Source organism: Pleurodeles waltl, chromosome 6 (assembly GCF_031143425.1).
Source record: "Pleurodeles waltl isolate 20211129_DDA chromosome 6, aPleWal1.hap1.20221129, whole genome shotgun sequence".
Classification (NCBI taxonomy): domain Eukaryota; kingdom Metazoa; phylum Chordata; class Amphibia; order Caudata; family Salamandridae; genus Pleurodeles; species Pleurodeles waltl.
The window spans coordinates 364,660,951-364,684,772 of record NC_090445.1 but is presented as its reverse complement, the minus strand read 5'-3'; the positions used below and the strand labels follow the sequence as shown (position 1 = coordinate 364,684,772).

General features: G+C 44.1%; 1 protein-coding gene across 1 annotated transcript in view; it reads right to left on the bottom strand.

Annotated features, from left to right (window-relative positions):
- The window catches only part of RPGRIP1 (RPGR interacting protein 1), a 224,866-nt gene that overhangs the window by 86,888 nt on the left and 114,156 nt on the right, over window positions 1-23,822 (bottom strand). Inside the window, exons 14-17 of the mRNA XM_069242083.1 lie at window positions 20,668-20,785; window positions 8,062-8,511; window positions 2,809-2,975; window positions 628-982 (exon numbers count right to left, since the gene is read on the bottom strand). Coding sequence (XP_069098184.1) covers window positions 628-982; window positions 2,809-2,975; window positions 8,062-8,511; window positions 20,668-20,785 — 1,090 coding nt within the window. The remainder of the gene's footprint in view (window positions 1-627; window positions 983-2,808; window positions 2,976-8,061; window positions 8,512-20,667; window positions 20,786-23,822) is intronic.

The window sequence follows — 23,822 nt, the reverse complement described above, 5'->3', positions numbered from 1 at the left end:
ACCCTGCCCTATGGGCAGTCTCTGTCCTACTTTAGGGGTGACTAATATGTAATAGAAAAGATGTTTTAGGTTTGGCAACTTTTTTTTGGCAATTCGTATTGGCAGTTTAAAACTGCATTCAGACTGCAATGGCAGACATGAGACATGTTTTAAGAGGCTACTTAAGTGGGTGGCACAATAAGTGCTGTAGTCCCACTAGTAGCAATGAATTCACTAGCCTTTTGTATAGGGGATACGCCTTTACTAGGGTCTCGTATGTAAATTAAATATGCCAATCAGGTGTAAGCCAAGGATACCATGTTTGAGGGAGAGAGTGCACAAGTACCTTAACACTGGTTAAAAGTGCCAATATGAACATAGTCCTTAGGCCAACAAAAATAAATTCAGAAAAATAGGAGGGGTGAAGGCAAAACGTTTGGAGAAGACCTCTATAATGCTGACAGGCCTAACAAAAATGTTAAGAGAAACGTACAGAAACCAACAGCAAACTATAAAATAAAAATGTATACATATTGAGAAAGAGCGTGCACAGAATGTTAAAAGGAAAGAGAGGAGGGCAACAAGGAGGTAAAGATACATTCAGTGAGGAACATGTCATCTTGCCACCAATGCAAAGTAATACTCTACCCTTGATTGGCTGCCCGCGTGCCAGGCTGAGTAGAGGAACCTGAGCTTTGCCCAGGTAACAGCCTGGCTCTGTGTCCTCATCGTCAAAAATGTACACCCACAGTGAATGGAGCCGCAGGTAGTTGTCTAGGTCAGAAGTCACAGGAACAGGGAAAGTGATATTGTCTCCAAAGTAGGGGTTGTTGCTGTAAGGCACGATGGGGGTGTCATGGTCAGGGAAGTCAAAGAACCGGTAGATGGCATAAGGGCTGGGCTGTGAGCCAAGCCAGCAGCTCCGCACCCCACTGCAGCCCTCCAGGCGTACTACCAGCTCGTTCTTCTGTACCCCAGAAGCAGGGGCTCCCCAAACCTGAAACTTAAGAAACAAAGAGTTTAAAAAACACTGATGATCTGTGACCTCAATTAATACTACCTGGATGTATACCAAAGGAAATTAGGCTGGTAAATTGTGATCTTCATGCAGTATGGATTACAGTATCTGACTGTTTTATAAATGCTGTAGAGGAGTTGGTGAGGTGAGTCCAGAGAATGTGCTCAGGCTTGTGTCATGAAGCTGAAGAAATAGGTGCTACAGGTGTATTCTATGAAGGTCCCATGCCATGTTTTCTGCACAGTGTAAATATAGTACAGGTTTCAATAGGTGTGTCCCAGGTTTTATTAAGTGGCAATCCGAGGCTCAGTTTCTTACTGTATGAGATGAGTTCCTGGGTTGTATTCTCTGGATATTCTAGACTCTGTTTCCTACACTATATAAGGATGGGACAGGTCTCACACCTGGTTCTATAGGGGTCCTTGCTACTACATCATGAAGTGAGTCTCAGTATTGTATTCTATGGATGTTCCAGATCTGCTTCCTACAGGATGAGTTGAAGTCCTGCTTTGTACTCTATGACTATCTTCATCTCGGTTTCTATAGTGTTTAAAGTTGGAACTGGGCTCCCAGACCCTTTTTATCTCAGTTGAAGGAGATTCCATGAACTGTTCTCTATAGAATTTAAAGATGTAACATGGGCACTGAGGTGAGTCCCAGGGTTGTATGCTATGGAGAGTTTAAGTCTTGTTCTGTATGTAGCTGATACATGGCTTACGAGGGGTGTCCTTGGATGCATTTCTGTGCATATGATGGTGATTCATGGTGTGTTGAGATGAGTCTGTGTACCTTCGATGGAGATTGTGGGAATTATTACAAAGATAATATTGGAACAGGGATTAGTACAGTGAGTGCCAGATTATGTTCAGAGATGTAACACATGCCCCTGCAGCCCCTGCAGCCCCTGCAGCCCCTGCAGTCCAGGGAGGCTTCCAACCCTCCATGAGGCCCCCAGTCATTCAAGGAGATCCATTTAGCCCAGGCCAATGAAATTCTGTGAGATATGGAAGACTCGAGAGCCCCTCATCCAGTTCTACAGAGGGTGGGGGAGGCATCATTTCTATTACTTTGTAAGGGTACTATTGAGGTTAGTAGGTGAGCCCCAGGGTGTACTCTATGGAGATCTCAGAAAGTGCATTACACTTTGGTTGCTTAGGGGATAGTTGTGTCAATCACTCACCTCTTGTTTCTTGTAGAAAAAGTGGGGTAGGGTCTCTATGGCCCAATGTATGGACATCTCAGGCCATGATTTCATATTAAGGAAGTACCTGATTTGATGGGACAAACCCAGGGCTGTATTTACTTCAGATCTCAAGAGGTTTCTTGAACGGAGGTACGAGGCTTGCTGGATGAGTATAAACCTGACTGGGAGGTGGCCCCAAGTCATGTCTGATACCATGAATCACGCCTTGCTTGTTGGCCAACTGGGATTTTTAGTCACTTACTTATACGAGAGACAGTGAAATTACAAGCTACCAAATACAAAAACTCAACAGTGGATTAAGGTGTAACATACAACATCCAACCACTTTGCAACTAAGCACAGAGTGGATTGTATTTAGATGTCATACCTTCTTTGAAATAGCGATTGGTAAGGAATTGTATGTGGGCTTTTTAGCAGTATTCAAAATTGTATTCACTATACAAACTTGCGGCAGGAACTGAGGACACAAGCCCTAAGGGACAACGTAAGGAAATCCCAGGCCCTGTTCATACAACAAGGTCCCTGTGTCTGGTGAATCCCATGATTAACAACACAATCTGAATCATACAGAGCTCAAGGTGAAGACTAGCTACTTTTATCTACATACTGTTTCAGGCTTATGCTGTGAGTGTGGTGAGCCCCAGTGACTCTGTACGTTGGCGGACATGTAGCCCAGGGCCTTTGTCCTCTCCCGCTGCAGCCGAAGCGTTTGTGGGATTGGAAACCGCAGCCTCACCCGGTACTCCAGCATTCCAAAGTCCTCTCCGTTTGGACCTGCTCACAGTGCAGTGGAAAAAGAAGGAGTTAAAGATCAACTTTGTGCTGTAAACAGACAAAATAAACCTAAACACAAACATCTTATCCTGTCACAGGCCAGGGATCGAGTAGAGGGGTTGAGAGGAAGGCTCATTCCTTCATCACGGATGATGCTTGACCATGTCTGCGAAAATAATGTGCAATTCATGTGTAAAATACAGTACAGGACACGGGGAGAAAGGGACAGCGTGCTTTTACAGATTCAGGGAATTATTCCTAACAGTTCTAATTTATTTTCAATTTCTCACCCATCCTGTAAACATTAGTAGCAAAGGAGCATTCAGGGAAAATGTTTATAAAAATGTATAGCGATATTCAATGCGTGTACTTATTCAAGGAAGGGGCTACTGGGTGGTGGGAATACAAAACCTTTTTCTTAGTGATAGAACGTAGACATCTGATATCTGGATGATTCTGTGAACTCATGTTGTTGCTAAAGAATTGGTCTGGGGAAATGCACTTTAAGGAACCAAGCACTACATTCAAAGACACTTATGTGCAGTTAAAGCTTAGTAACACCCAGGGTAGGACATGGGGCGATATTCTCCTCTGAGGACGCACATAGCTCCTCACAGGGCAATGTAACCAGGGAATGAGTTAACTAGAACCACCCAATGTGGTGAAGGGGTCATCACCCTGTGGTTGTTATTATTGTTGGGCTTGAGACGAAGTTCAGCTTGCTTCTTGGTGTAATTGCTGCTACTGACTGAACCTGAGACATAACTGCACACAGCATTTGTCCATGGAAAATCTGGGGAAAAAGAGCTGCTAACAAGGCAGTCAGCACTTCCATGTTTCTCTTTCCAAATGTTTTGAGGTCAATCTAGGACATTTGGTGGAACTTTCAGGACTCAGAACTTTTAGTGGAGTCACTAACCTAATCCAATATACAATTGTAAGTTGCCGTAAATCTGTGTTACACAGTCCTTTTCTAGTGAATATATTATTTATTTTTTATATAGTGCATAGTTTGTATAGTTCATAAGGAGCCTTTTGATACTTAGGGGAATATTTATACACTGTTTGCACCAAATGAGCGCAATTTTTTTTACTCTAATTGGGTGCAAAACGAACTCCATATTTATACTTTGGTGCTAGACCCATCTAGTGCCAAATTTATGGAGTGAAAATCATTTTTTGGAAATGGAAACCTACGTTGCCTAAATGAGATGCAAGGTAGGCGTTCCAGTGCAAAAATGACTCTATGGCCTTAACGCCATATGTATACTCCCATGCAAAAATGGTGAACGGGAGGGAGGAGAGGTCAAAAAATGGTGCAAAGCTTGCTTCGCCCCATTTGTTAACGCCTGGGTCAGGGCAGGTGTTAGGGGACCTGTGGGACTATTTCCATGGTGGGACACCATGGAATAAGCCCACAGGTGCCCCCCCAAGGCCCCAGGGACACCCCCACCCACACCAGAGGGACAGCGGAGGATGGGGGACCCCATCCCAGGTAAGTACAGGAAAGTACAGGTAAGTATTTTATTTTATTTTATTTTTTAAAGTGCCATTGGGGGCCCTGAGATGGGCCCCCCTACATGACACTAGGTGCATTGGTCCCCTGTGCTGGCCATTGGTGTGGTTGGCATGACACCTGCCTTTTCTAAGACAGGAGTCATGTGGTATGGATTGTTTTGCATCAGAAAATGACTCTAATCAGGTTAGAGTCATTTTTTAACTCTAAGCTGTCTAACGTAATTTTTTTGTGCAAAAAACCCTTCTTTCATACTGCCAGCCCAACCTGACTAAAGTCATTTTTTTGCCGCTAGCCTACCCTTTGCACCGGCTTGTACCATTCCATAAATATGGTGCCCGGCTGGCGCACAGAAATGGTGCAAGCCGGTGCTAAACATTTTGGCGCAAAACTGAGTTGTTGCAGTTTTGCACCAAAAACTATAAATCAGGGCCTTACTATCTTAGAAGACGAAGGCTTGAGGTAAGGGTGTTAATATGAGAAGACCCAAGTTTTTAAGGCTCCAAAGATACTGATTTCCATAGTTTTGCCTCTTGCATTCTTAATGTCCTGCTGCTCCATCAGCCGTATTTACATAGATGAACTACAAAGATGGCCTTTTTGCAAGATCTGAGATTTTTCACAGGAAAGCATTTCTTGAATGTGTCTGTCCAGACGTTTGTGGGCTACATCATGATAGATTTTGTGCCTCAGGCATGCTACCTTAAAGAGAATGCATTTTTAACGAGATCTAGTGTTGTTGGAGAATGTAGTGTGAGACGGAGTGAAAACTTTTGAGATTGAATATGAATCTAACAAGTAGGTTTTGGACTATTTGTTAATGGTCTAAAGATTTTTGAGTAAGGTGGATCTTCCATAATCTAAGCATGATAAGACAAATGGTGTTTGCATCCATTATCTTGTGGGAGAAGGGGAGGAATGGCATTATGCATGGCAGGGTGTGAAGCTTGTGACAATACCATTTGGTATCGGTGGTCTGTTGTTCCAAGATCAGATCGGACTAAGACACATAGGATTCACTCAGTGGAAGCTGGGTTGGGGCAGTATCCCAGTTGTGAGGGCCACAAGGAAGATTCACAGACATTTATTTTATTGAAAACAAGTAAGATCTCAATTTTAGTAGGATTATGCTTAAGGACGTTTTGACCCATGGAAGATGCAATCACGTTCAAGGTGGCTAGTAGTCCTGTAACAGAGTTTGTAGGGTTGATTTACACTGATGATCTGTGAATCACGTTTTAATGATACTTTATGTTAAACTGCTTAAGTGAAATGGTAATGGTTAAATATATATTAAGTAAGGGGGAAAGTGCAGATCCTTGATACACGCCCTGGCGTAATGGGGTTCTGGTGTAACAGAAACTTAGCTATATTTGTTGGGTTCTGTCAGTAATAAAAGTGTGCAATGAAAATGAATATACAGCACTCTAGGAAAGCTCAGATGTAAAAGAGGGCTACTACAGATAAGATAAAAAGCTTTGGTTATGACTGAGAAGGTCATGCACTAGCCATTGGTAGAAGTGGCTCTAGTCTTACACATCAGTTTGATGGAAATGTGTGAGCTGTCTTGAATAATGAGAGGTTAAAAGATGAGTGGAGATGTGAGAGGTGAATCTCCAAGCGTCTCCAGAAACTCCAAGAGATCTTTCTCAAGTTTGAAGTGAACAGGTAAGATATTCATTCCCTACTGAAGCATCCATGCATGTTGAGCATTTTGCCCCTATCGATAATACCTATGTAAAAGAGTGGTGAGAAGAATTCGGCTGGCTGACCTCAGGCCTCTGGAGGCCAGGTAATGCTAGAAAGTCAGCAGGGGGAACCTAGACTGTGGTTGTGTAAAGAGGTGTTGACAAGGCTAGATACAGAGTTTTAAACGGTGATCTTTCTGTGATCTATGTCATACTGAGACATGCTATTTTGTGATGTGTTTTTATTTTCTGTGTGCCTCTCTGAAAATCCCAATAGCATGGTGCTGTAACCTGAGAAAGTAAAAGTGTTACCTCTCGTTTTACCGCAAGGCACCGATAATACTAGCGGCAGGGATTGCCTTCCTCTTTGGCATACCTGTGTGCACTGATGGCGGATCTGAATCAATTGACTGCCACTGACTAACAGGAACTGAGACAGAGTGCTTACCCTAGCAGTCACTACTTACTAAGACAGAGCGCTTACCCTAGCAGTCACTACTTACTAAGACAGAGCGCTTACCCTAGCCGTCATTACTTACTAGAATACTGGCCCAATGTTAGAATTCCACGTTGTTGAACATACTCAAGCAATAATTAGGGTCAGGCTCTCAAAAGATTTGCATTTAAAGATGAGAGCAGTGCCGCTGTACAGACAGGACATGACACTTTAAGGTCAGTGTTACGGCTTGCAACCCCAAAGCAGCAGTATTCGTCTCCAAATGGCATAGGCACTGGAAGTAGGAGTGCGTGGGGGTTGTAGCACCCCCAAAATGATCATACTGGAGTTCAGAATGTCAATGAGAAATAAAGATGTTTTGAAATGTAGTTTTTTATCTTGTCATATTTACTGTACGTTCAGAGGGAAAGGTCCGATATCTGTCTACGTCTTCTGTAGAATTGGTGTTTATTCTTTTAATACTGACATTGCTGTTTACTTTTCTTTATCTGACTGCAACGTTAGAGGATTTTGTAGAGTGAACTATGTGACAATTGGCCTAGGGAATGTGAAAGGAAATGCTGTAGGATGTCATTTTTTCTCTAAGATGCGATAAAAATTTCAGTACCTATAAATAAACGGTACACGTTCCTCAAAATAAATTGGCAGTTGTGAGAGCACAAATGAAGCACATTTTTCTATAGCTTTGAAGTATGGAGGAAACAAATATTTTAATATGATCAAAACAGATCAAAGCACTTTACTTGGTGATGTGCAAATGATGAATATTTGAGCAACACGATTTCCACACATTACTGTTTGTGTGCTACATAGATTAACCAGTAAAATCACATGTCTGTGCAAATGTAGTATATTTTTAATTGGAAAATATGCTGTCTGTAAATGGCACTGTGCTACCACACCATGCTTTAGGAACATATCTGTGACAGTGTATTCCAAAATACTCCACCGGCTACATACCACACACTTACCAGTCTCCTGCTGAGTGGGTGTAGCTCATTTGCTACACTTGCCCTTAGTCTGACACTTCGATTTTTTTCATTCCCTATGACTTCTATGATGTGAGACTAATGGCAGCACCCCCACTTTGAAAATCTTTCCATCACCACTGCCAGATGGCAGATGTTACACTAAGGGCAGTGCCTGGTTCTTTCGTACTTGAGGTGGAGAGGTCAATGTGGTAGCACTTCCAACTGATCAAGCTGTCTCACAGTGACAGGAGCATAGGCCCCACTGGGACAAAACATAATCTTTACCCAATCACACAGTGTTGGTGGAGGTCTTGTACAGACTTTTACCTTTAGCTGTCAACTTGGATTTCTATCCTGAACCCCACTCTTGTTCCTGGGAACAGTGTCACTGACTCACACTCACTCACTAGTTCCCACTCCTCACTCGGAAAAGGCTAGTTCGGCCAGTTCATACCATTGAGTTCCGCTGTGCCATGGACACAGTCTTCGCTGTCCAGGACTTGTCCAAACTTCAGCAAACACGCGGCCAGTATCCGGTGGTCTGTTGCCTCGGCCAGGTGTACATCCAGGCGAGCTGATGCACACTGCAGGTATTGCAGAAAGGGCTCATCCAACTGCACAACGTACTGGGAGGTGAAGCCGAATACTAGCCGCTGGCCAGACATGACAGGCGTGGCATGTGTCTCAAAGTCATAGAACGAATAGGTGCAGAAGATGGCAGGTTGTGGATCACCCACTTGTCTCAGAGCCTCGGGGGTCAGGTGTAATTGATGAATGTGCAGCTCAAAGAGGTTCTCACCCCGGCGCAGAGTAGGCACTTCAGCCATGGTATTGTCGTCATCTGGTGCTAGCGGCGGTCGGAATGGCAGGTGTGAGGTACCGTATGCTATATCTTTTAACTGTCCTGAAATAGATATTAAGTTAAACACCGGTTATCTAATTAGTTGTAAGGATATATATTTCTTAGAATAGATGCTTCTAAAAATTCATTGAGATTTAAAAGTGTTTTATGTCTACAAGAAACTTTAATATATGATCAGTAAAAGCCCTCACATATGTTACATGTTTGTAGTTGGGCTCCGAGACCTACTAAGAAGGAAGATTAAGGAGACTTCACATATATATGCATATATTAATTAAATAATCCCTTTTAGGTATGTATGTTGAAAAGGCATTTTACATGTATTTAGCGGTGTGCAGAGGAGATCTCTCACATTTAAATGGGAGCACTAAGGATAATATGTGTGTGGGTATGTGTGAGTGGTAGCACAAACGGGAGACTAAAACATGCCAGTTGCAAAAATTTGAAATAATTAATCATTATTTGTAACAACTGCACTAATAAACATACATGCACATATATTACTACAGTTCAAAGTTTAAATTCAGTGTTACCAGCATTGTAAAGCCTAACATGAGAAAACGCTTACTACCAGCTCCTAGATTGCCTAAACTAATACAAGGTCTATTTAAAATCATTTCTTTTGACTGTACAGATGTTCCCCCTTATGTTCTAGTTAAATGAATTTACTTATAACTACCACACGAGGAGAACGTAAAATAGAATATATCCACTGTGTTTGTAGCAACAATTGCAATTTCATTTTCTACCTGCTTAAAGCCCACTATTGCCTTAGCATTACTGAAAATTTACACATATTGTAAAGGCGCTGCCATTTTGTTATTCTGTGTTGTACATTGCACATTTCAGCCCTCCTGTTCTAGCAACCATGACCCTATTCTGAAGTTGACACAATGAAGCAAGAACTGCAGACATTAGTGAAAAGAGACCGAAACTTGCTTATTAACACCTTTTTGGGTGCGTCACTTTTCTTGTGTCGCACCTGCCCCACCTAACGATACCATGGTTGTGCACTATTTACAATAGGGCTCACCATGGCGTTCGATAGGTCAATAGTGTTAAAATTTGTGCCACTATTGTGGTGCTTGGCTGCACTAGCATAAACATTTTTGACACTTGTGCAGCAAAGCACAGGCAGGCCCATTGATTAAAATGGATGCATCATTTTAACGCCTGCTCTGAGCAGGGGTTAAAAATGATGGGAAAAAATGGCGCCGTAAAATGTAAATCTCACTGCGCCTTTTTTTCAGGCCTCACTGCGTCGAAAAGCATTGCAGCACTTTCTAAATACGGTGCGAGGGAAAGCCACCTTAGCGCTGCCTTAGTGTAAAAAAAAAATGACACTATGGCGGTGCAAGGTGGCGCTAGGGGCTTGTAAATATGCCCCTTTGTTTATCATGTACTCTCTCTTCCATTCGGTTGCATTGAGAAAAACTGTCAATGTTTTAAGGGGTCTATGTGATGCATTACACATCACACAGTGCATACATTGTGGATATCATGCTCATAGTAGACTGAGACAACGGCAGTATAGCTCGCTGGGTCCCTGCTTCACCACTACAAAGGCATTGAAAACTTGGAGTCTAACAAAGACAACCCAGATTGTCCTGTTTCACTCAGCAATAAGAGGTTTTATCTATCTTAGCTGCCTTCACAGGGTTTACGTTCACTAGTTTATTCACCGGTATTTTATTTGGTATTTGAGTATCCAACATACGAAAGCTGATGCTTCTCAAGACTTGAAAACATTTGCATCCTCCCAGTAACACCTAAAGGTAAACACATTTCTCTCGGAGTGTCCTCATTTCATTGACTGCTCTTGAAGAAAGGAATAAAATTGATTGCACTTTGTCTCACAAGTCATTCCATTACAAAGGGGTTGATTCCTCAACAGTATGTCAAAATGATGAATTTCTATGAGGAATCGTCATTCAGAGATCCAACGAAGACTTCAGAAACACCAGTCCCAGAGGGCTGGTCTGAGAAACATATGCTTCAGAGTTTAAGCACTTAGGGCCAGATGTATTATGCATTTTTGCGTTTGCAAATGGCCCAATGGGCCGTTTGCGATTGTAAGAATGCATTTTGGTATGCATGAATCCCAATTTGTGATTCGGTAACTTCTTACCGAATCGCAATTTGGAATTGCAACTGCATACCGATTTGGTATTAGGAAGGAGCATGTCAAGACGGTCCCTTCCTTATATTGAATTGCAGTCGTATGTAGGAATGTTATGTGACCAAAATGCAGTAGCAAACCATTTGCATTTTACCATCTACGTTAAGCAGGTGGTTACCCATTCGCAAACGAGAAGGGGTCCCCAAGGGACCTCTTCTCCTTTGTGAATGCATGTGAAAACATTTTTAAGAGCAGGCAGTGGACCCACCACTGTCTACAGTTAAAAATTGAAAAGAAAACTTTTAATTTTTCTTTTTTAAACGCATCCCGTTTTCCTTTAAGGAGCCCAGCAGGCCAGCCTCCCTGTGATTGTAGCCATTAACAAAGGGTCACAAATTGCGACCTACCTCATGAATAGTAATGAGGTAGGTTGATTTGCGCGCCATTGGGAATTGCTAAATGAAACTCCTGGAGTTTCATACATTCAAATAGCGATTACCTAATTGTGATTTGCAAAAAAACGCAATCAGGTAATCTCTATTGGGAAGATTGATACATCCGGCCCTTAGTCTCTGGCATTCACCACCACTTAATATCTGACACACAGTCAACTAACTCCTCTTATATAGGGACCTAAAAATGTGACCAGTCATCCAGTAATCTTACACTATTCTTCTAATTCTGGGAGTTTGATATATTCCCAAGAAGTGGTGGAAGTGCTGTAAAATAACTTACACTTTTAGAAACGTAGTGCCTTACATTCTAATGGGAAGAAGCATCTCACCTTGAATCTTAAAACGTATGAAACAAATCCTTGAGAGCATTGAATAGTTCAGAGCAATGGATTGCCACCATTCACTGTGACAAAAGTGCCATTCTTGTTAAGGCATGGCTCCCAGGCAAAGCTGAAATTGTTAAAGTTGAAAGATTGTCTCAAACCTCTGAGGGTTCAACAGGTCCTAGATTGTTACACAGAAAAGGACAGGCAAAAAGGAGAGCATTTGTTGAAAGTGCTAGACAAAACACAGTCAAATACGGCACCCCAATTTCTGGGTCATAACTACAGTGGCCCAGATCTCACAGAAAATGCAGCCACTGAAGCATTTGCTCCTGTTTGTTCATCTATTTATGCTCTTATTTATGTTGGAGTTTTATAAAGATATGCACCTTTTTAGATACTTTTGAGCCCTGGAGATAAGCGTCAGTTATTGAGTAGAAGAGGGAGTTAGAGTCAAATCGGTGCAAGGGACCCTGGTCCAATTTCCTTCAGTCACTTTTTGTCATTTGAGAGGAGATCAGGTAAGGCCAGTCCAGACCAGTTCAATTTTCAGATTTTCAGATTTTTACTGAACTGCATACAAGACCATGTCCTCCAGGTTGGATTCAGTGACTTCTACAACTTGGGGCGCTGAATTCTCAGCCATCTCTCTGTTGTCCATCCTTTAAAATGATCATTGGGTGATGAGGACTGCTGTTCATGAGCAGAAGATTCTATGTAGGGCATAATGTGGTGTAGCTGTTCCTCATCAGTGCTGGGTCGGTATTGAAACATTTCAACTCCCCGCAGCGCGGTAGGCTCTCATGGCCCATGAGGGGCCTGCTATCACAGTGACTGTTCTTTCTTGCTGAAGTCCAGCCCATGGGCCCTCTTACTACATTGCCCAGACAAAACTGTGGCAGGGAGCCTGCAGGTGTTCCTCATCAGCGCTGGGTGGGTATTTAAAGACTTTCAACTCCCTGTGTCGCGGGTGCATGCCCGGGCAAAGACCGGGCCAAAAGTGGGACGATCTTTGACCATCATAGACTGAAAGAGGCTGGACTGGGCCACCCCTCTTAGCCCGTTGAGCTTTAAAGTCTCCCAGTTATTCTCTACTGAAAAGGTGATGGAAATGGCCCTTTATTCAGGGTTATCCTCAAACATTTTGTTTCTGACCTCCAGTTTTTGGTCCTATGCTGCATTTTGTTTTTGCTGGTTTTAGGACTCTGGGCACTTTACCACTACTGATAAATACATATCTGGTTTACTAGTACGTCCCTAGTATAGTGCATCATGTGTTCCCAGTGCCTGTAAATCAAATGCTACTACTACATGAAAAGCACTGTAAACATGCCTCAGACCTGCCATTGCAGTGTCTGTGTGTACAGTTTTAAACTGCCATTTTGGTCATCCACTTGCCAGACCCAAACCTTCCCTTTTACTACATGTAAGTCACTCCTAAGGTAGATCCAAGGCAGCCCCATGGGCAGGGTGCAGCATATTTATACAGTAGGACATGTACTTGTGTGTTTTACATGTTCTGAAATACTGCTAAATTCGCTTTCCACTAATCTAAGGCCTATCTCTCCAATAGGTTAACATGGGGAATGCCTTGAAAGTGTAATTTCCCACTGTGAGCAGGTAGAGCTAAGGGGCTCAATTCACAAAGGTAAACTTAGATGTTTGATCCAAACTTAAACCAAACGTCTAAGTATGCGACTTATACGACTTTGGGAATTCACGAAGGGCATTTACCAGTAGTATCTTTAGGTCTGCACTCGGGGCGGAGATCCGTCCTGAGTGCAAACCTAAAGATACTACTCATAAACGCCCTTTGTGAATTCCCAAAGTTGTAAACTTAGACATTTGGTCTAAGTTTAGACCAAACGTCTAAGTTTACCTTTGTGAATAGGGCCCATGGAGTTTGGGGTCTCTGAACTCCCAATTCAAAAATGCACCTTTTGGTGAAGTTGTTTTTTAAACTGTAAATTTGAAAATGCCACTTTTAGAAAGTGGGCATTTTCCGTGCCTCTGCCTCTCTGTGGAATACACATCTGGGTCAGGGTGACAGTTGGACTGTTTGTGAATTCACTCAAGACAGTCACTGAGGTATATCCTGCATTTCCTAATGGGTCTGCCCGGGCTAGAGTGGTGGGAGGAGCTGACACTTACACCTGAATAGGGCTGTGCTTGTCCTTGCTCACAGCAGTCTCCAACACTCTGGAGTGGGTCAGGGGCCAGGGCATGAAAGGCAGGGTCTTGTGCACTACAAATACTTTATTTTGAAGTTTGCCTACTTCAAAGGCAAAAAAGATTATAAGTATTAGACCTCTGAGACCACAACTTCAGAACACTTCTGGACTGAAGACATTCTGCCAGGTTAAAGAGCTAGATGTCGTAGGAGGGACTGCCACTCTGCCTGTTGCTTTGTTGTGCTGGCCTGCTGCTTCTGTCCTGGGAGTGAGAGGACTGGACTTTGCTTTATACATCCTGCTTCCAAAGCTTCTCCAAGGGTTTGGACTGAGTTTGCCTCCTATTAGAAGTTTCAGGGACATCAAAGGCTTCCCCTGCCAGCACCTGGTCTCTCTTGCTGAGAGTCCTGACTCACCAAGTGGTGCCAAATCCAGTTCCTGGTCCCTTGAGAGAGAGTGCTGGTGTAACCAAGAAGAAACCAGGTACATTGACTCCAGAGCAACTTCAGAACCGGCGCTGCTCTCCTACTCCGTGCCGCTGCCTGTATCGGAGCAGTAGTCTCCGCTGAGTGCAATGACCAATGCAACGCCTCTGAAGTCCTGCCACAGTGTGAGTCCCGAGTGAAGTGTCACCTACGTCAGTGACACCCAACTCCACCGCAGCACCTGGGGCCCCAGGGTGTGATCACGACACTGTGATTTCGATGCCTCACGTCTTGACCTGCTGGATTCAAACACCCTGTCAGATCGTAAGGAACTGACATCTGACCCCTGATGCTGCATCACCTCCCTTGCAACCGTAAGGAACTGACACATCACAACCCCGGTAGCAGTAAGGAACCGACTCCGCACTGGCTCCAGTGACGCCTCACCTCCCCAACTCCGTGCAACATCTTTGCTTCCTCATTGTTTTCAAAGGTACCATGCCTGGTGTCTGTGTGACTCCGTGACTGACCTGCATTCCCTTGTGAGTGGCGTCGAACTGTTGGGAGCGATTCCGTCAACGACGTCATGATAGCCCCAGTTGGAGCAATTGTGTTTCTAAGCGTTTTACTGAGATTTAATATTTAAAAATGTGTATCTTTGCTTGTGTATGTTGGATTTTTGTCATTTTGGTCTTGATTTATTCAGATAAATATTGGAAATTTTGTAAAACTGGGGTGAAATCCTTTTGTAGTGTTTTCACTGTGTTACTGTGTGTGTACAAATATGTTATTGCCCATGAGATAAGCTTGTGAGCAGGGGTTATCCTAGCTGTGTGACTCCCTTACCCAGATTAGAGTGAGAGTTCCTACTTGGACAGGGTGGAAACCACTGCCAACTAGAGACCCTATTTCTAACAACAGGTAAGGGACTTAAACTCTCTTCATGCTGCTTAATCTTGGATGTATGCTCAGCCTTGCCAGATTTTGTAGCAGCTTCACTGAGATCTCTTGCCTTATAAGAAAGGTGTTGAATATTTCCCTGGTTGACGGCCCTCTCGAAAAATAGACAAGAGCAAAGTCCCACTTTTTCCACAAGGGGAAAAGGGGCACAGTAGGGCAACTAAACATATGGCAGAGAACTGTGCTGTCAATAACATAAATAATCTAATAGAGGAAGTGGAATCATTACTGGGAGACAAACCACGGCCCACTGCAAAGGAGCTTTGCGGCAACAGAAGTTAGCAGACACTTTTGAACATAGGAGAACGCCGGAGTTAGCTCATCGGGAGAAAACCTCCTCCAACTGTGGTAATTTCAGCTCCACTAATGCTGCTGAACCAGCCTTGTCAGGAGCTCCGCAGGTCACGTGCAGCAATACATATGTACCACTTGAAGCAATAGATTATCTGCTCTGCTCCATAGACAAGCTATCTCTGAGAGACATGCAAATACAAACTGAGCCTGCGGCATATGCCGCTCCTGCTGCTTTTCCTGGACAAAGCAATATCTCAATGCAGCATTTGCAGTCGGAGATAACTGACCTCAGGTCTATGGTCATCAAACTTCTTGATTTAGGGACATGCCAATAGATTTACATCTGAGCCCAATATTTCCAGAAGAAACTTTTTAAGATCCTCAAGAGAGCCAGGCCCTAGTGATAGAAACATGTTACAGAATTCTCGAAACAGCTAGTGCCACTAAACCATCCTGTTCTTCTAGGAACTTTCATTGTGAGCTACAAAGGATGCTTCCTTTCCAAGACTCGCCTTCTCTCAAACAAATACCCTATCCTCTCGATTCTGCCAACAGCACGTTTCACATGGTAAATGTCTAAGTTAAATAGGACTCACCATCTCTTGAAAACACAGAATCACTCATTAGCAAAGTAAACCACTTGATTAGGAGTGTTAGGCACTGGTAATCAGTAATCCGGAAAATATAGTGAGTGTGAAATGCCACCCTATCCCAGGTACTAATTGGGACTACGTTAAAATTACTTTGTCCTGTGCCGCCATAGCAAATGGGCATCTCTCTCCTCGTCTTAAATCTGACCTTCCTCTAGTGTCAGAGATTCAATTTAAATCTGCCCTTTCAACTAGCCCTTCTCTGGCAGCCCCTCTGGGAAGGGAGGACATCCAACTGCCAACATTACATCTTAATACAGAAGACAATCCATGTACAAGTCAATGACTCCCACAACAATTCTTCAAATGCCCCAAAAGCTGCAAAACTCTTGTTTTTTATCTTTCTGGCACTAAAGAGAGTAACCTGAAGCCTCATCTCCTCTCGACTGAGACCATTGCCACTGAGGCTTGATATCGAATGCATCAAAATGGCCCTACAGCTCCTGCCAACCATTCTTCTAGTACCTACTCTACTCACCCAGAAAGTTTTGTTTCCTCTAAAAAAATCATGGATCACATAGGACATACCTTTGGCCAACATAACGATCTTGGCCAACAAATGTCCTTTAACTTTCAAGCCCAGTTAACCTGGAATGTGACTATCTGAAAGTGATTGAAGCCTCTTTATCAATGGCTTCAATATATGTTTTTCCAGGAAACTTGCATGACTACTCATGCATTTAGGAATCGGTAAAGATTTTTCCAAGTCATGACAAATACTACCACGGTGGGCTTCTCAGTGGGGGAGCTGCGCATATGGGTGGAAACCTCTATCCAGAGCTTGGTCAAAGTGATTCATTGTTCATGCCAGGATACATTGACTTTGAATGTAGCTCTGTGTAACGGTAAAGATTTACTGCTGGTCAATGTATATAATAGAACTATTAGTAGCACCAGAGAATCTCCCCCATTGCGTTTCCTGGATCAACTTTTAAAGTGTTAAGAAAAATAAATCAATCATAATGGGAGGTGATTATTTCATCTTATGTAACAACATGCAGACTGTTAGATGGTCTATACTTGAATCTAATGGTGCAGCGCTAAATTCTATCTTGGCTAACACCATTGCCCTTGAACTCTTCCAAACCCACACGCCCAGTCCTAGCAGCATCCTGGAATTACATAATGCACTATTTGAGAATATCTGAGGGCCTTTTGTTAAAGACGGGTGCTGGAAAACTAGCAAACTGAAAATGAATGAGTGGTTTGACGCAAACTGTCTACTCAAGAAACAAGATCTTACAAGAGCTGTTGGGTGGGTGACAGTGGAATTATAAGAGAAGCTAGAAATTGCTACAGAATAACAAATCGGGCTACCTAGAAGGATTGGGACAAATCAATTATGGATAAATTCCTTGGAGTGGCCAAGGGTAAGGAGTTCAAGCTCTTCTGGCACCTGCTTTCGCACGAGGGCAAGATGGGGCACAAAGAGCCAGAGTCTTATGTGTTATCCAGTGAGGGGGAGATCCACTTTGGAGCACTGTATTCTCGCAAAGTAAGGTGCTTCCACCTGCCCTCTTCCATTTCTCACCATAACCCTTCAAACTGCACCAAACAAACCCTTTCCTTTTCTATAGCTGACACCAAAGCAGCCTTTAACTCCCAGAAAGCATGAAAGGTTCCCGCCCAATAAAATACCAACTGACCTATATCGCTCTAACCCTGACTTGTGGTTGTCATATATTAACATCTTAAGTAACGCGATCCTTTAGGGAGGTCCGATCCCAGAAGTGCACTGAGCTAGTCCCCATTTTTAAGAAGGGATCTCACATCGTGTCAGGCAACTACTGCCCGATCAGCTCAATAGATAACTTGCAGAAAATCTTTTGCAAACAAGTTTTGGATAAACTTATGGCCTGGATGTCTGAAAATGTCATCTTAACCGAACTCCAAGCCGTTTTCCAACAAAATGTACGCACTGTCGATCAAGTTTTTTCTCTTTCATCTGAGCAGGTGGAAAATGTGCTGTGTTCGATTTGGTACCAGGGGCTAAGCTGTGACAGGTTTTATCCGTTATGGGTATTCCCCCTGATCCTTTAACGATCATTATACACCTACATATAGATACCTATGCCAGGGTCCCCAGTGGCCCGGAAGGTGAACTTATATATACAGAGTTTGGTAATTTAACTAGGGATAGGTCGTTTTGGTCCGACTCAAGGACAATCACCTCAAGTGCATTCTTGCCAGTAAAAAAAGACCTTTTGGCAAACATTACAGCAGACAAGCATAGGTAGATCTTCTTTTGGGAGCTTAACCAATTCCTTTCTGAATTTTAATATGGACCATCATTTCGAGGAATGTCTTGATTTTCTGCACACTCCGATTTCAAGGAAGCTTTACATTCAGGTAAAAATGGGTAGCCTTCCTTTAACTTCTTTTACGAACCCCTGATCTAACCCTGCAGCAAGTAATGGCAAATACCTTGTGGGCAATGCAGGCCATGAAAACGCCAAGCACGTTCTATTTTTATCCCAGCGTCCAAATCTCACGAATCAAATAAATCAAACCACTTCGCCTAAAACTGGAGACCAGACACTATTGGGAGGCTTTCGGAATTTGCAAAACTGATGCAAACTCAATGATAGTGCTTCCTGTGTTGAGCCTCCTGCAAGCGGCCTGCTTTATATGAAGAAAATGTATTGGATAAATAATGTTCAGATCTAGGGAACGCTTGAATTGGGACTAATTAGCAATTATTGTTTTTAACAACCAGAGCTATTGTACAATCTCCCTAATTGTTGCATAGCTTTTTCCATAGTTTTTACTAATCAACATATCTTATATTTTTATCTCTGAAAATTTGCGATTTTTGCAAAGATAGGCGAATATAGGTTTAAAACACTTTCGGGATATGATTTGTCTACTTTGCTTTTGCCACTATGGCCCTCATTCCGAGCCTGGCGGGCGGCGGAGGCCGCCCGCCAGGCTTCCCCCCTCCGAAATACCGCTCCGCGGTCGTAAGACCGCGGAGGGTATTCCGAGTTTTCCCCTGGGCTGGCGGGCGGTCTTCACAAGACCGCCCGCCAGCCCAGGGGAAAACTCCCTTCCCACGATGACGCCGGCTCGTAATAGAGCCGGCGGAGTGGGAAGGTGCGACGGGTGCAGTTGCACCCGTCGCGTATTTCAGTGTCTGCTTTGCAGACACTGAAATACTTTTAGGGGCCCTCTTACGGGGGCCCCTGCCGTGCCCATGCCATAGGCATGGGCACGGCAGGGGCCCCCAGGGGCCCCGCGACTCCCCCTCCCGCCATCCGGTTCCCGGCGGGAGAACCGCCAGGAACTGGATGGCGGGAGGGGGAGTCGGAATCCCCATGCCGGCGCAGCATGCTGCGCCGGCTTGGAGGATTCCTTTGGGGCAGCGGGAAACCGGCGGGAGACCGCCGGTTTCCCTTCTCTGACCGCGGCTGAGCCGCCGCGGTCAGAATGCCCCGCGGGGCACCGCCGGCCTGTCGGCGGTGCCACCGCGTCCCACGGCCCTGGCGGACTTGTTCCGCCAGGGTCGTAATGACCCCCTATGTATTGTTTATGCTGTTTTAATACTTCAATTTTTTCAATGTGTTTATTACCTGTATTCTTGTATTGTTCTTGCCGATGAATTTATGCAATTCAAAAGGCAAATAAATAATAATGAATAAAAAAAATGATAGGAGCCCAACCACTAAAGGTACAGAGGAATGAGCTGGGGAGGGGAGGATTGCAGAGTTATAGGACCAAGGCCCTTTCCAAGGCTGAACAGAGCCAAGCAAGAAAAACACCCTTGACCATACACCAATAACTAGGACTCACAGTTTGGACGCCCTGGAAAGAAAGACTAAATAGGGAGGTGAGGGCTGAGACGGGGGCCTCGGGCAGGTGAAGCACTGTGTGATCAGAATGTTTAGGCAACCTGGTCAGAGGATGAAGCATAACAATACATACAGCGTGCTTGCCCTAGGAAAAATGGAATTACGCTTGTATTAAACAATGTAAAGGTAGTATGGTCTTTCCAGCAGCGTTCAGTCACTGTTTCAGGTGAACAGGGGGAAAAGAGAGAAGGGGAGTGTACGGGGGGGGATGAGTCACACAGAACAGGAATTTGTTTTTGTGAAATGTCCTTTTAAAAATGGACCTCACATCTTAGGTGGCAACTATACTGAAAGTGTACCATTAGGAGGCTAATTTAAGAAGCTTTCACCTGCAGAGCACTCCGCTCCAATTGTAATTGTGGTGGTGGGTGGGAGCGGTAATACGCCTGACAGCTCCTCCTTATAAACTGCATCAATATGAGTCCTTTGCAGGTGAGGACTGAGATCGGTGCCTTGAGAGGTGGGAAGTGCTGTGTGGTGTCATAAATGATGGGCATGCAGTGTCAGCGACTATTTTTCAAAGAAAATACTTTGTAGGTTTCAGTGGACCACTCACATAAAGTCACATAAATAGATAAAGAGATAGAGTTTAGAGTAAGTGACACTGGCGTGTACTTGTAACCTTATATAGGTGTGGAAGAGCCCATAGAATAACTCATGTACATGTGAAAAGCAGCACAGAGGAAGTTCATTAAACATCCTTTTTGACACACTCAGTGGACACATCGTATAATTGTGTAGAAGCAAAAAGTGGACCATTTATATTTGTACTTTGAAGAATAGGGTCATCCTTATCAACATGTTTGACATTTGGTATGTAATATGTATGTGTGCATGAGAACTCCGGAAACCTTTTATGCATGTGCACAAAAGCATGGAGAAGATTGTTCATAGTAAATGCACAGAATTTCTGAGATGACTTCTCATACGTTTAGTATTGCACCAATTTCTACCTTCCAGCCTTTGGATCCTGGCCCCTCGCATGTCCAACAAGTGAGCGGCCTTTAGATCATTCTCCTCGTGGATCTTTTTCTCCTGCTCAGCCTTCAACATCACTGCCTCCAGCTCATCCTGTGAGAAGGGCACACAGAAGCAAATAGATAACAAAACTTTTAGTAAAATATGCACTTGCATCTTCTGAATCCAGAAACGAGAGGAGTGGCTCAGGGCTTTCAGCATATTAGGGAAGATAAGGACTTGACCTACGAAGAACACACATTCCTCAGCGCCACAGTCATCTGCATGAGCTCTACAATCTCACAGATAACCAGGGTGGTCTCCTTGGACCACACGTCCCTCAAAAATACTGATGAGTCTTAGAATATGAAGGAAGATCAGAATCTGGTCTAAAATTATCAGAATTGCATGAGTTCCAGTGCAGTCTGAATGAGGCGATAATCTTGGAGACTTCACAAAGTACACATTCATGAGCTCCGTGGCCATCTGCTTGACTGTTAGAATCTCAGATCAGGCCAGACCTGGTCTGCAAGGAGTATACTTCATTAGCTTCATTACCATCGATTTGAGGCGTTGCATTTTCAGGGCCAAAGCCAAGCCAACAGACTGCCGTAACCTGGGCTCCTCAGTGTACTTGGACCGTCAGACTGGGCCATATTGCCATCAGTATGTTCCTTCAGAATCTTGTGCTAGGTGTATCAGCGGTTATATTGCCTAAGCTGTCTCCTTGCAAGTATACCATTAGAATATATTTTAATGCTACCAATGGTGTTTTGGCTGAACACTATAGAAGACTCTCTGTTGCTTTTATAGATCAAGCCAAATCAGTTCCACATAAAGAGAGCAACAGAAACAGAGTCTGCATATCAGCTCTGACTCAGAGTATGAGCTCTTTTCAAGTGGTAGGTAGTGTAACCTAAGCTGGAGAGTGGCGATATCTGCAAGCAGTATTTTAAACGTTAATAGTAGTTCTAAACAACCCTGTATTCTAAGGGCTTGATTTAGATTTGGGCAGACTGAATAATGTTGTCAGGGTAATGCAGTAATATACTCTTTTATCCTGATGGACATCCCGTTTCCAAAATCTAGAGTTCGTCAGCCTCAAAGACAGCTCTTAACAATGACAGAAACTGCTGTGATGGTGGTTCCTGTCAATGCAAAAGTGTGGCATGCTACTCCATCAACAGGATCTAAGTTTGTCAAAGTTTTGCAAAGTTTTTCATTTTTCAAAAACAAGCTCCCAAATGGGGAAGTTGTTTTTGAAAAAAGAAATACTAATGACTCCCACACTGGGAGTTTTCTCCCATGGTGTGGGAGTCATTTTTTTTTTTTTTTTACTGTCCTTCACTGAGACTTGGCGTTGACAGACAGAAATGAGTACATAATGCTGTCCATTCTAATAGGGCAGGTGGTGTTAACCTCTGGTAGCCTATTCTCCGATGGGCTGTCAGAGGAGTATGTTAGTGATGCAGACTGAGTAGGCTCTGACATCGGCATACTTAAGGTTCACCCACCTCTAAATCAGGTGGACGGATAATGGGTTTGGGGGAGGGGGAACTCTGTCACTGTTGCAATGGAGTATCCTCTCTGCACAACTCTAAATTATCCCTTGAATCATAGTGATGGTGGCCAGGTGATAAACAATTTTGATCATGACCCCTTTAAATCTTGAAAACGAGAGAATGCCACAATCTGTACTGGAGATCTGAGTTTAACATCTAGAAAAGATACAATCATGTTTTGTATTTGCTGGCAGTCCAATAATTCGAAAACGCAATCCCATGGGTTAGATGGGGGTTCCACACGCACACACCAACAATTCTTTGTGACATTCCAAGGTGGGAGTCACTCATATTAACAACATTTAGTGTCACCAAATGTTCATACGTATAATCTACCAGTTTGGAATCACAAACATTAAATATATTTTGCAACACCCACTAATGAAGCAGTCATGCATACCAATTGATTTTGTATTGGCCCTTTGGTGGTGCAGAGGAGTCCTGCACAATAACACATTGTGGCAATACTCCTGCAGGGGCAAGGCGCACAATGTAAAACTGATTAATAACATTTCCACACTTAGGGGGTCGGTGTAAATGTGGCGGTAGTACTGCCAACAGGCAGGCGGTACATACTGCCACATTATGACATTGGCAGGTTGGCTGATGCCAACCCGCCAATAAACCACACTGACCGCCATGGCGGTAGCAGCTGCCGGGGCCGGAGATAACAATATCCAACCCGGCGGCCGCTACTGTACCGCCGGTGGCATTTATAACGCCAAAAAAACCATGGCGATAGGCCCTACCAGTGACAGGGAATTCCTTCCCTGACACTGGTAGGAGGCCCACCCACCCCCCAACACTCCCCAGAAGCCTCCCACTCCCCCCTCCATCCACACTCCCCCTTCCAATCCCTTCCAATACACGCACACTCGCAGGCACACACCACACAGGCATACACGCATTCATACATGCATGCATCCATTCATTCATGCACACATCCGTACACACATTCCCACTGACATGCAGACACGCATTCACATTTCCATTCATAGACACATTCTCACACATGCACCCACACACAGGCAAACAACACTACACACACATTTGCATTCATGCACACACTCATACATTCATGTAAACACCCCCACACAAACACACAACACCCCCCACCCCTGTCGGAAACCCAACTTTCCTGCATCCAGGGGGTCTTCCGGCAGGGGGCTGAATAGGGTGCTGCTACCGCCAGCAGCGCCTGCCAGCAGAACACCGCCAGGTCGTATTATCTGCCATAATACGGCTGGTGGCGGTCCACTGGCGTGGCGCTGCTGGTAGTTGCAGCGCCACCTCAACACCGTCCGCCAGGATGGCCACAGCCGGATTTCTAGCCTTTTTGTGGCGGAAATCCGGCTGTGGTCATAATTTGGTGGACGGATGTTAGTCGCGGCAACTGTCTTTTGGTGGCTGTCACCGCGGCGGTAGGCGGCATTTACCGCCATTCTTAAAATGAGGGCCTAAATGTTTTAAGTAACTATTTTTAGTGACATGCTACAGCACAACGGGGGCAGCTATGAACAACCACAGTTTTAAGCAGCACTTGCACTGAGGAGAGCCAAGAACAAACATTTTCTCTGGTACTCCCACAG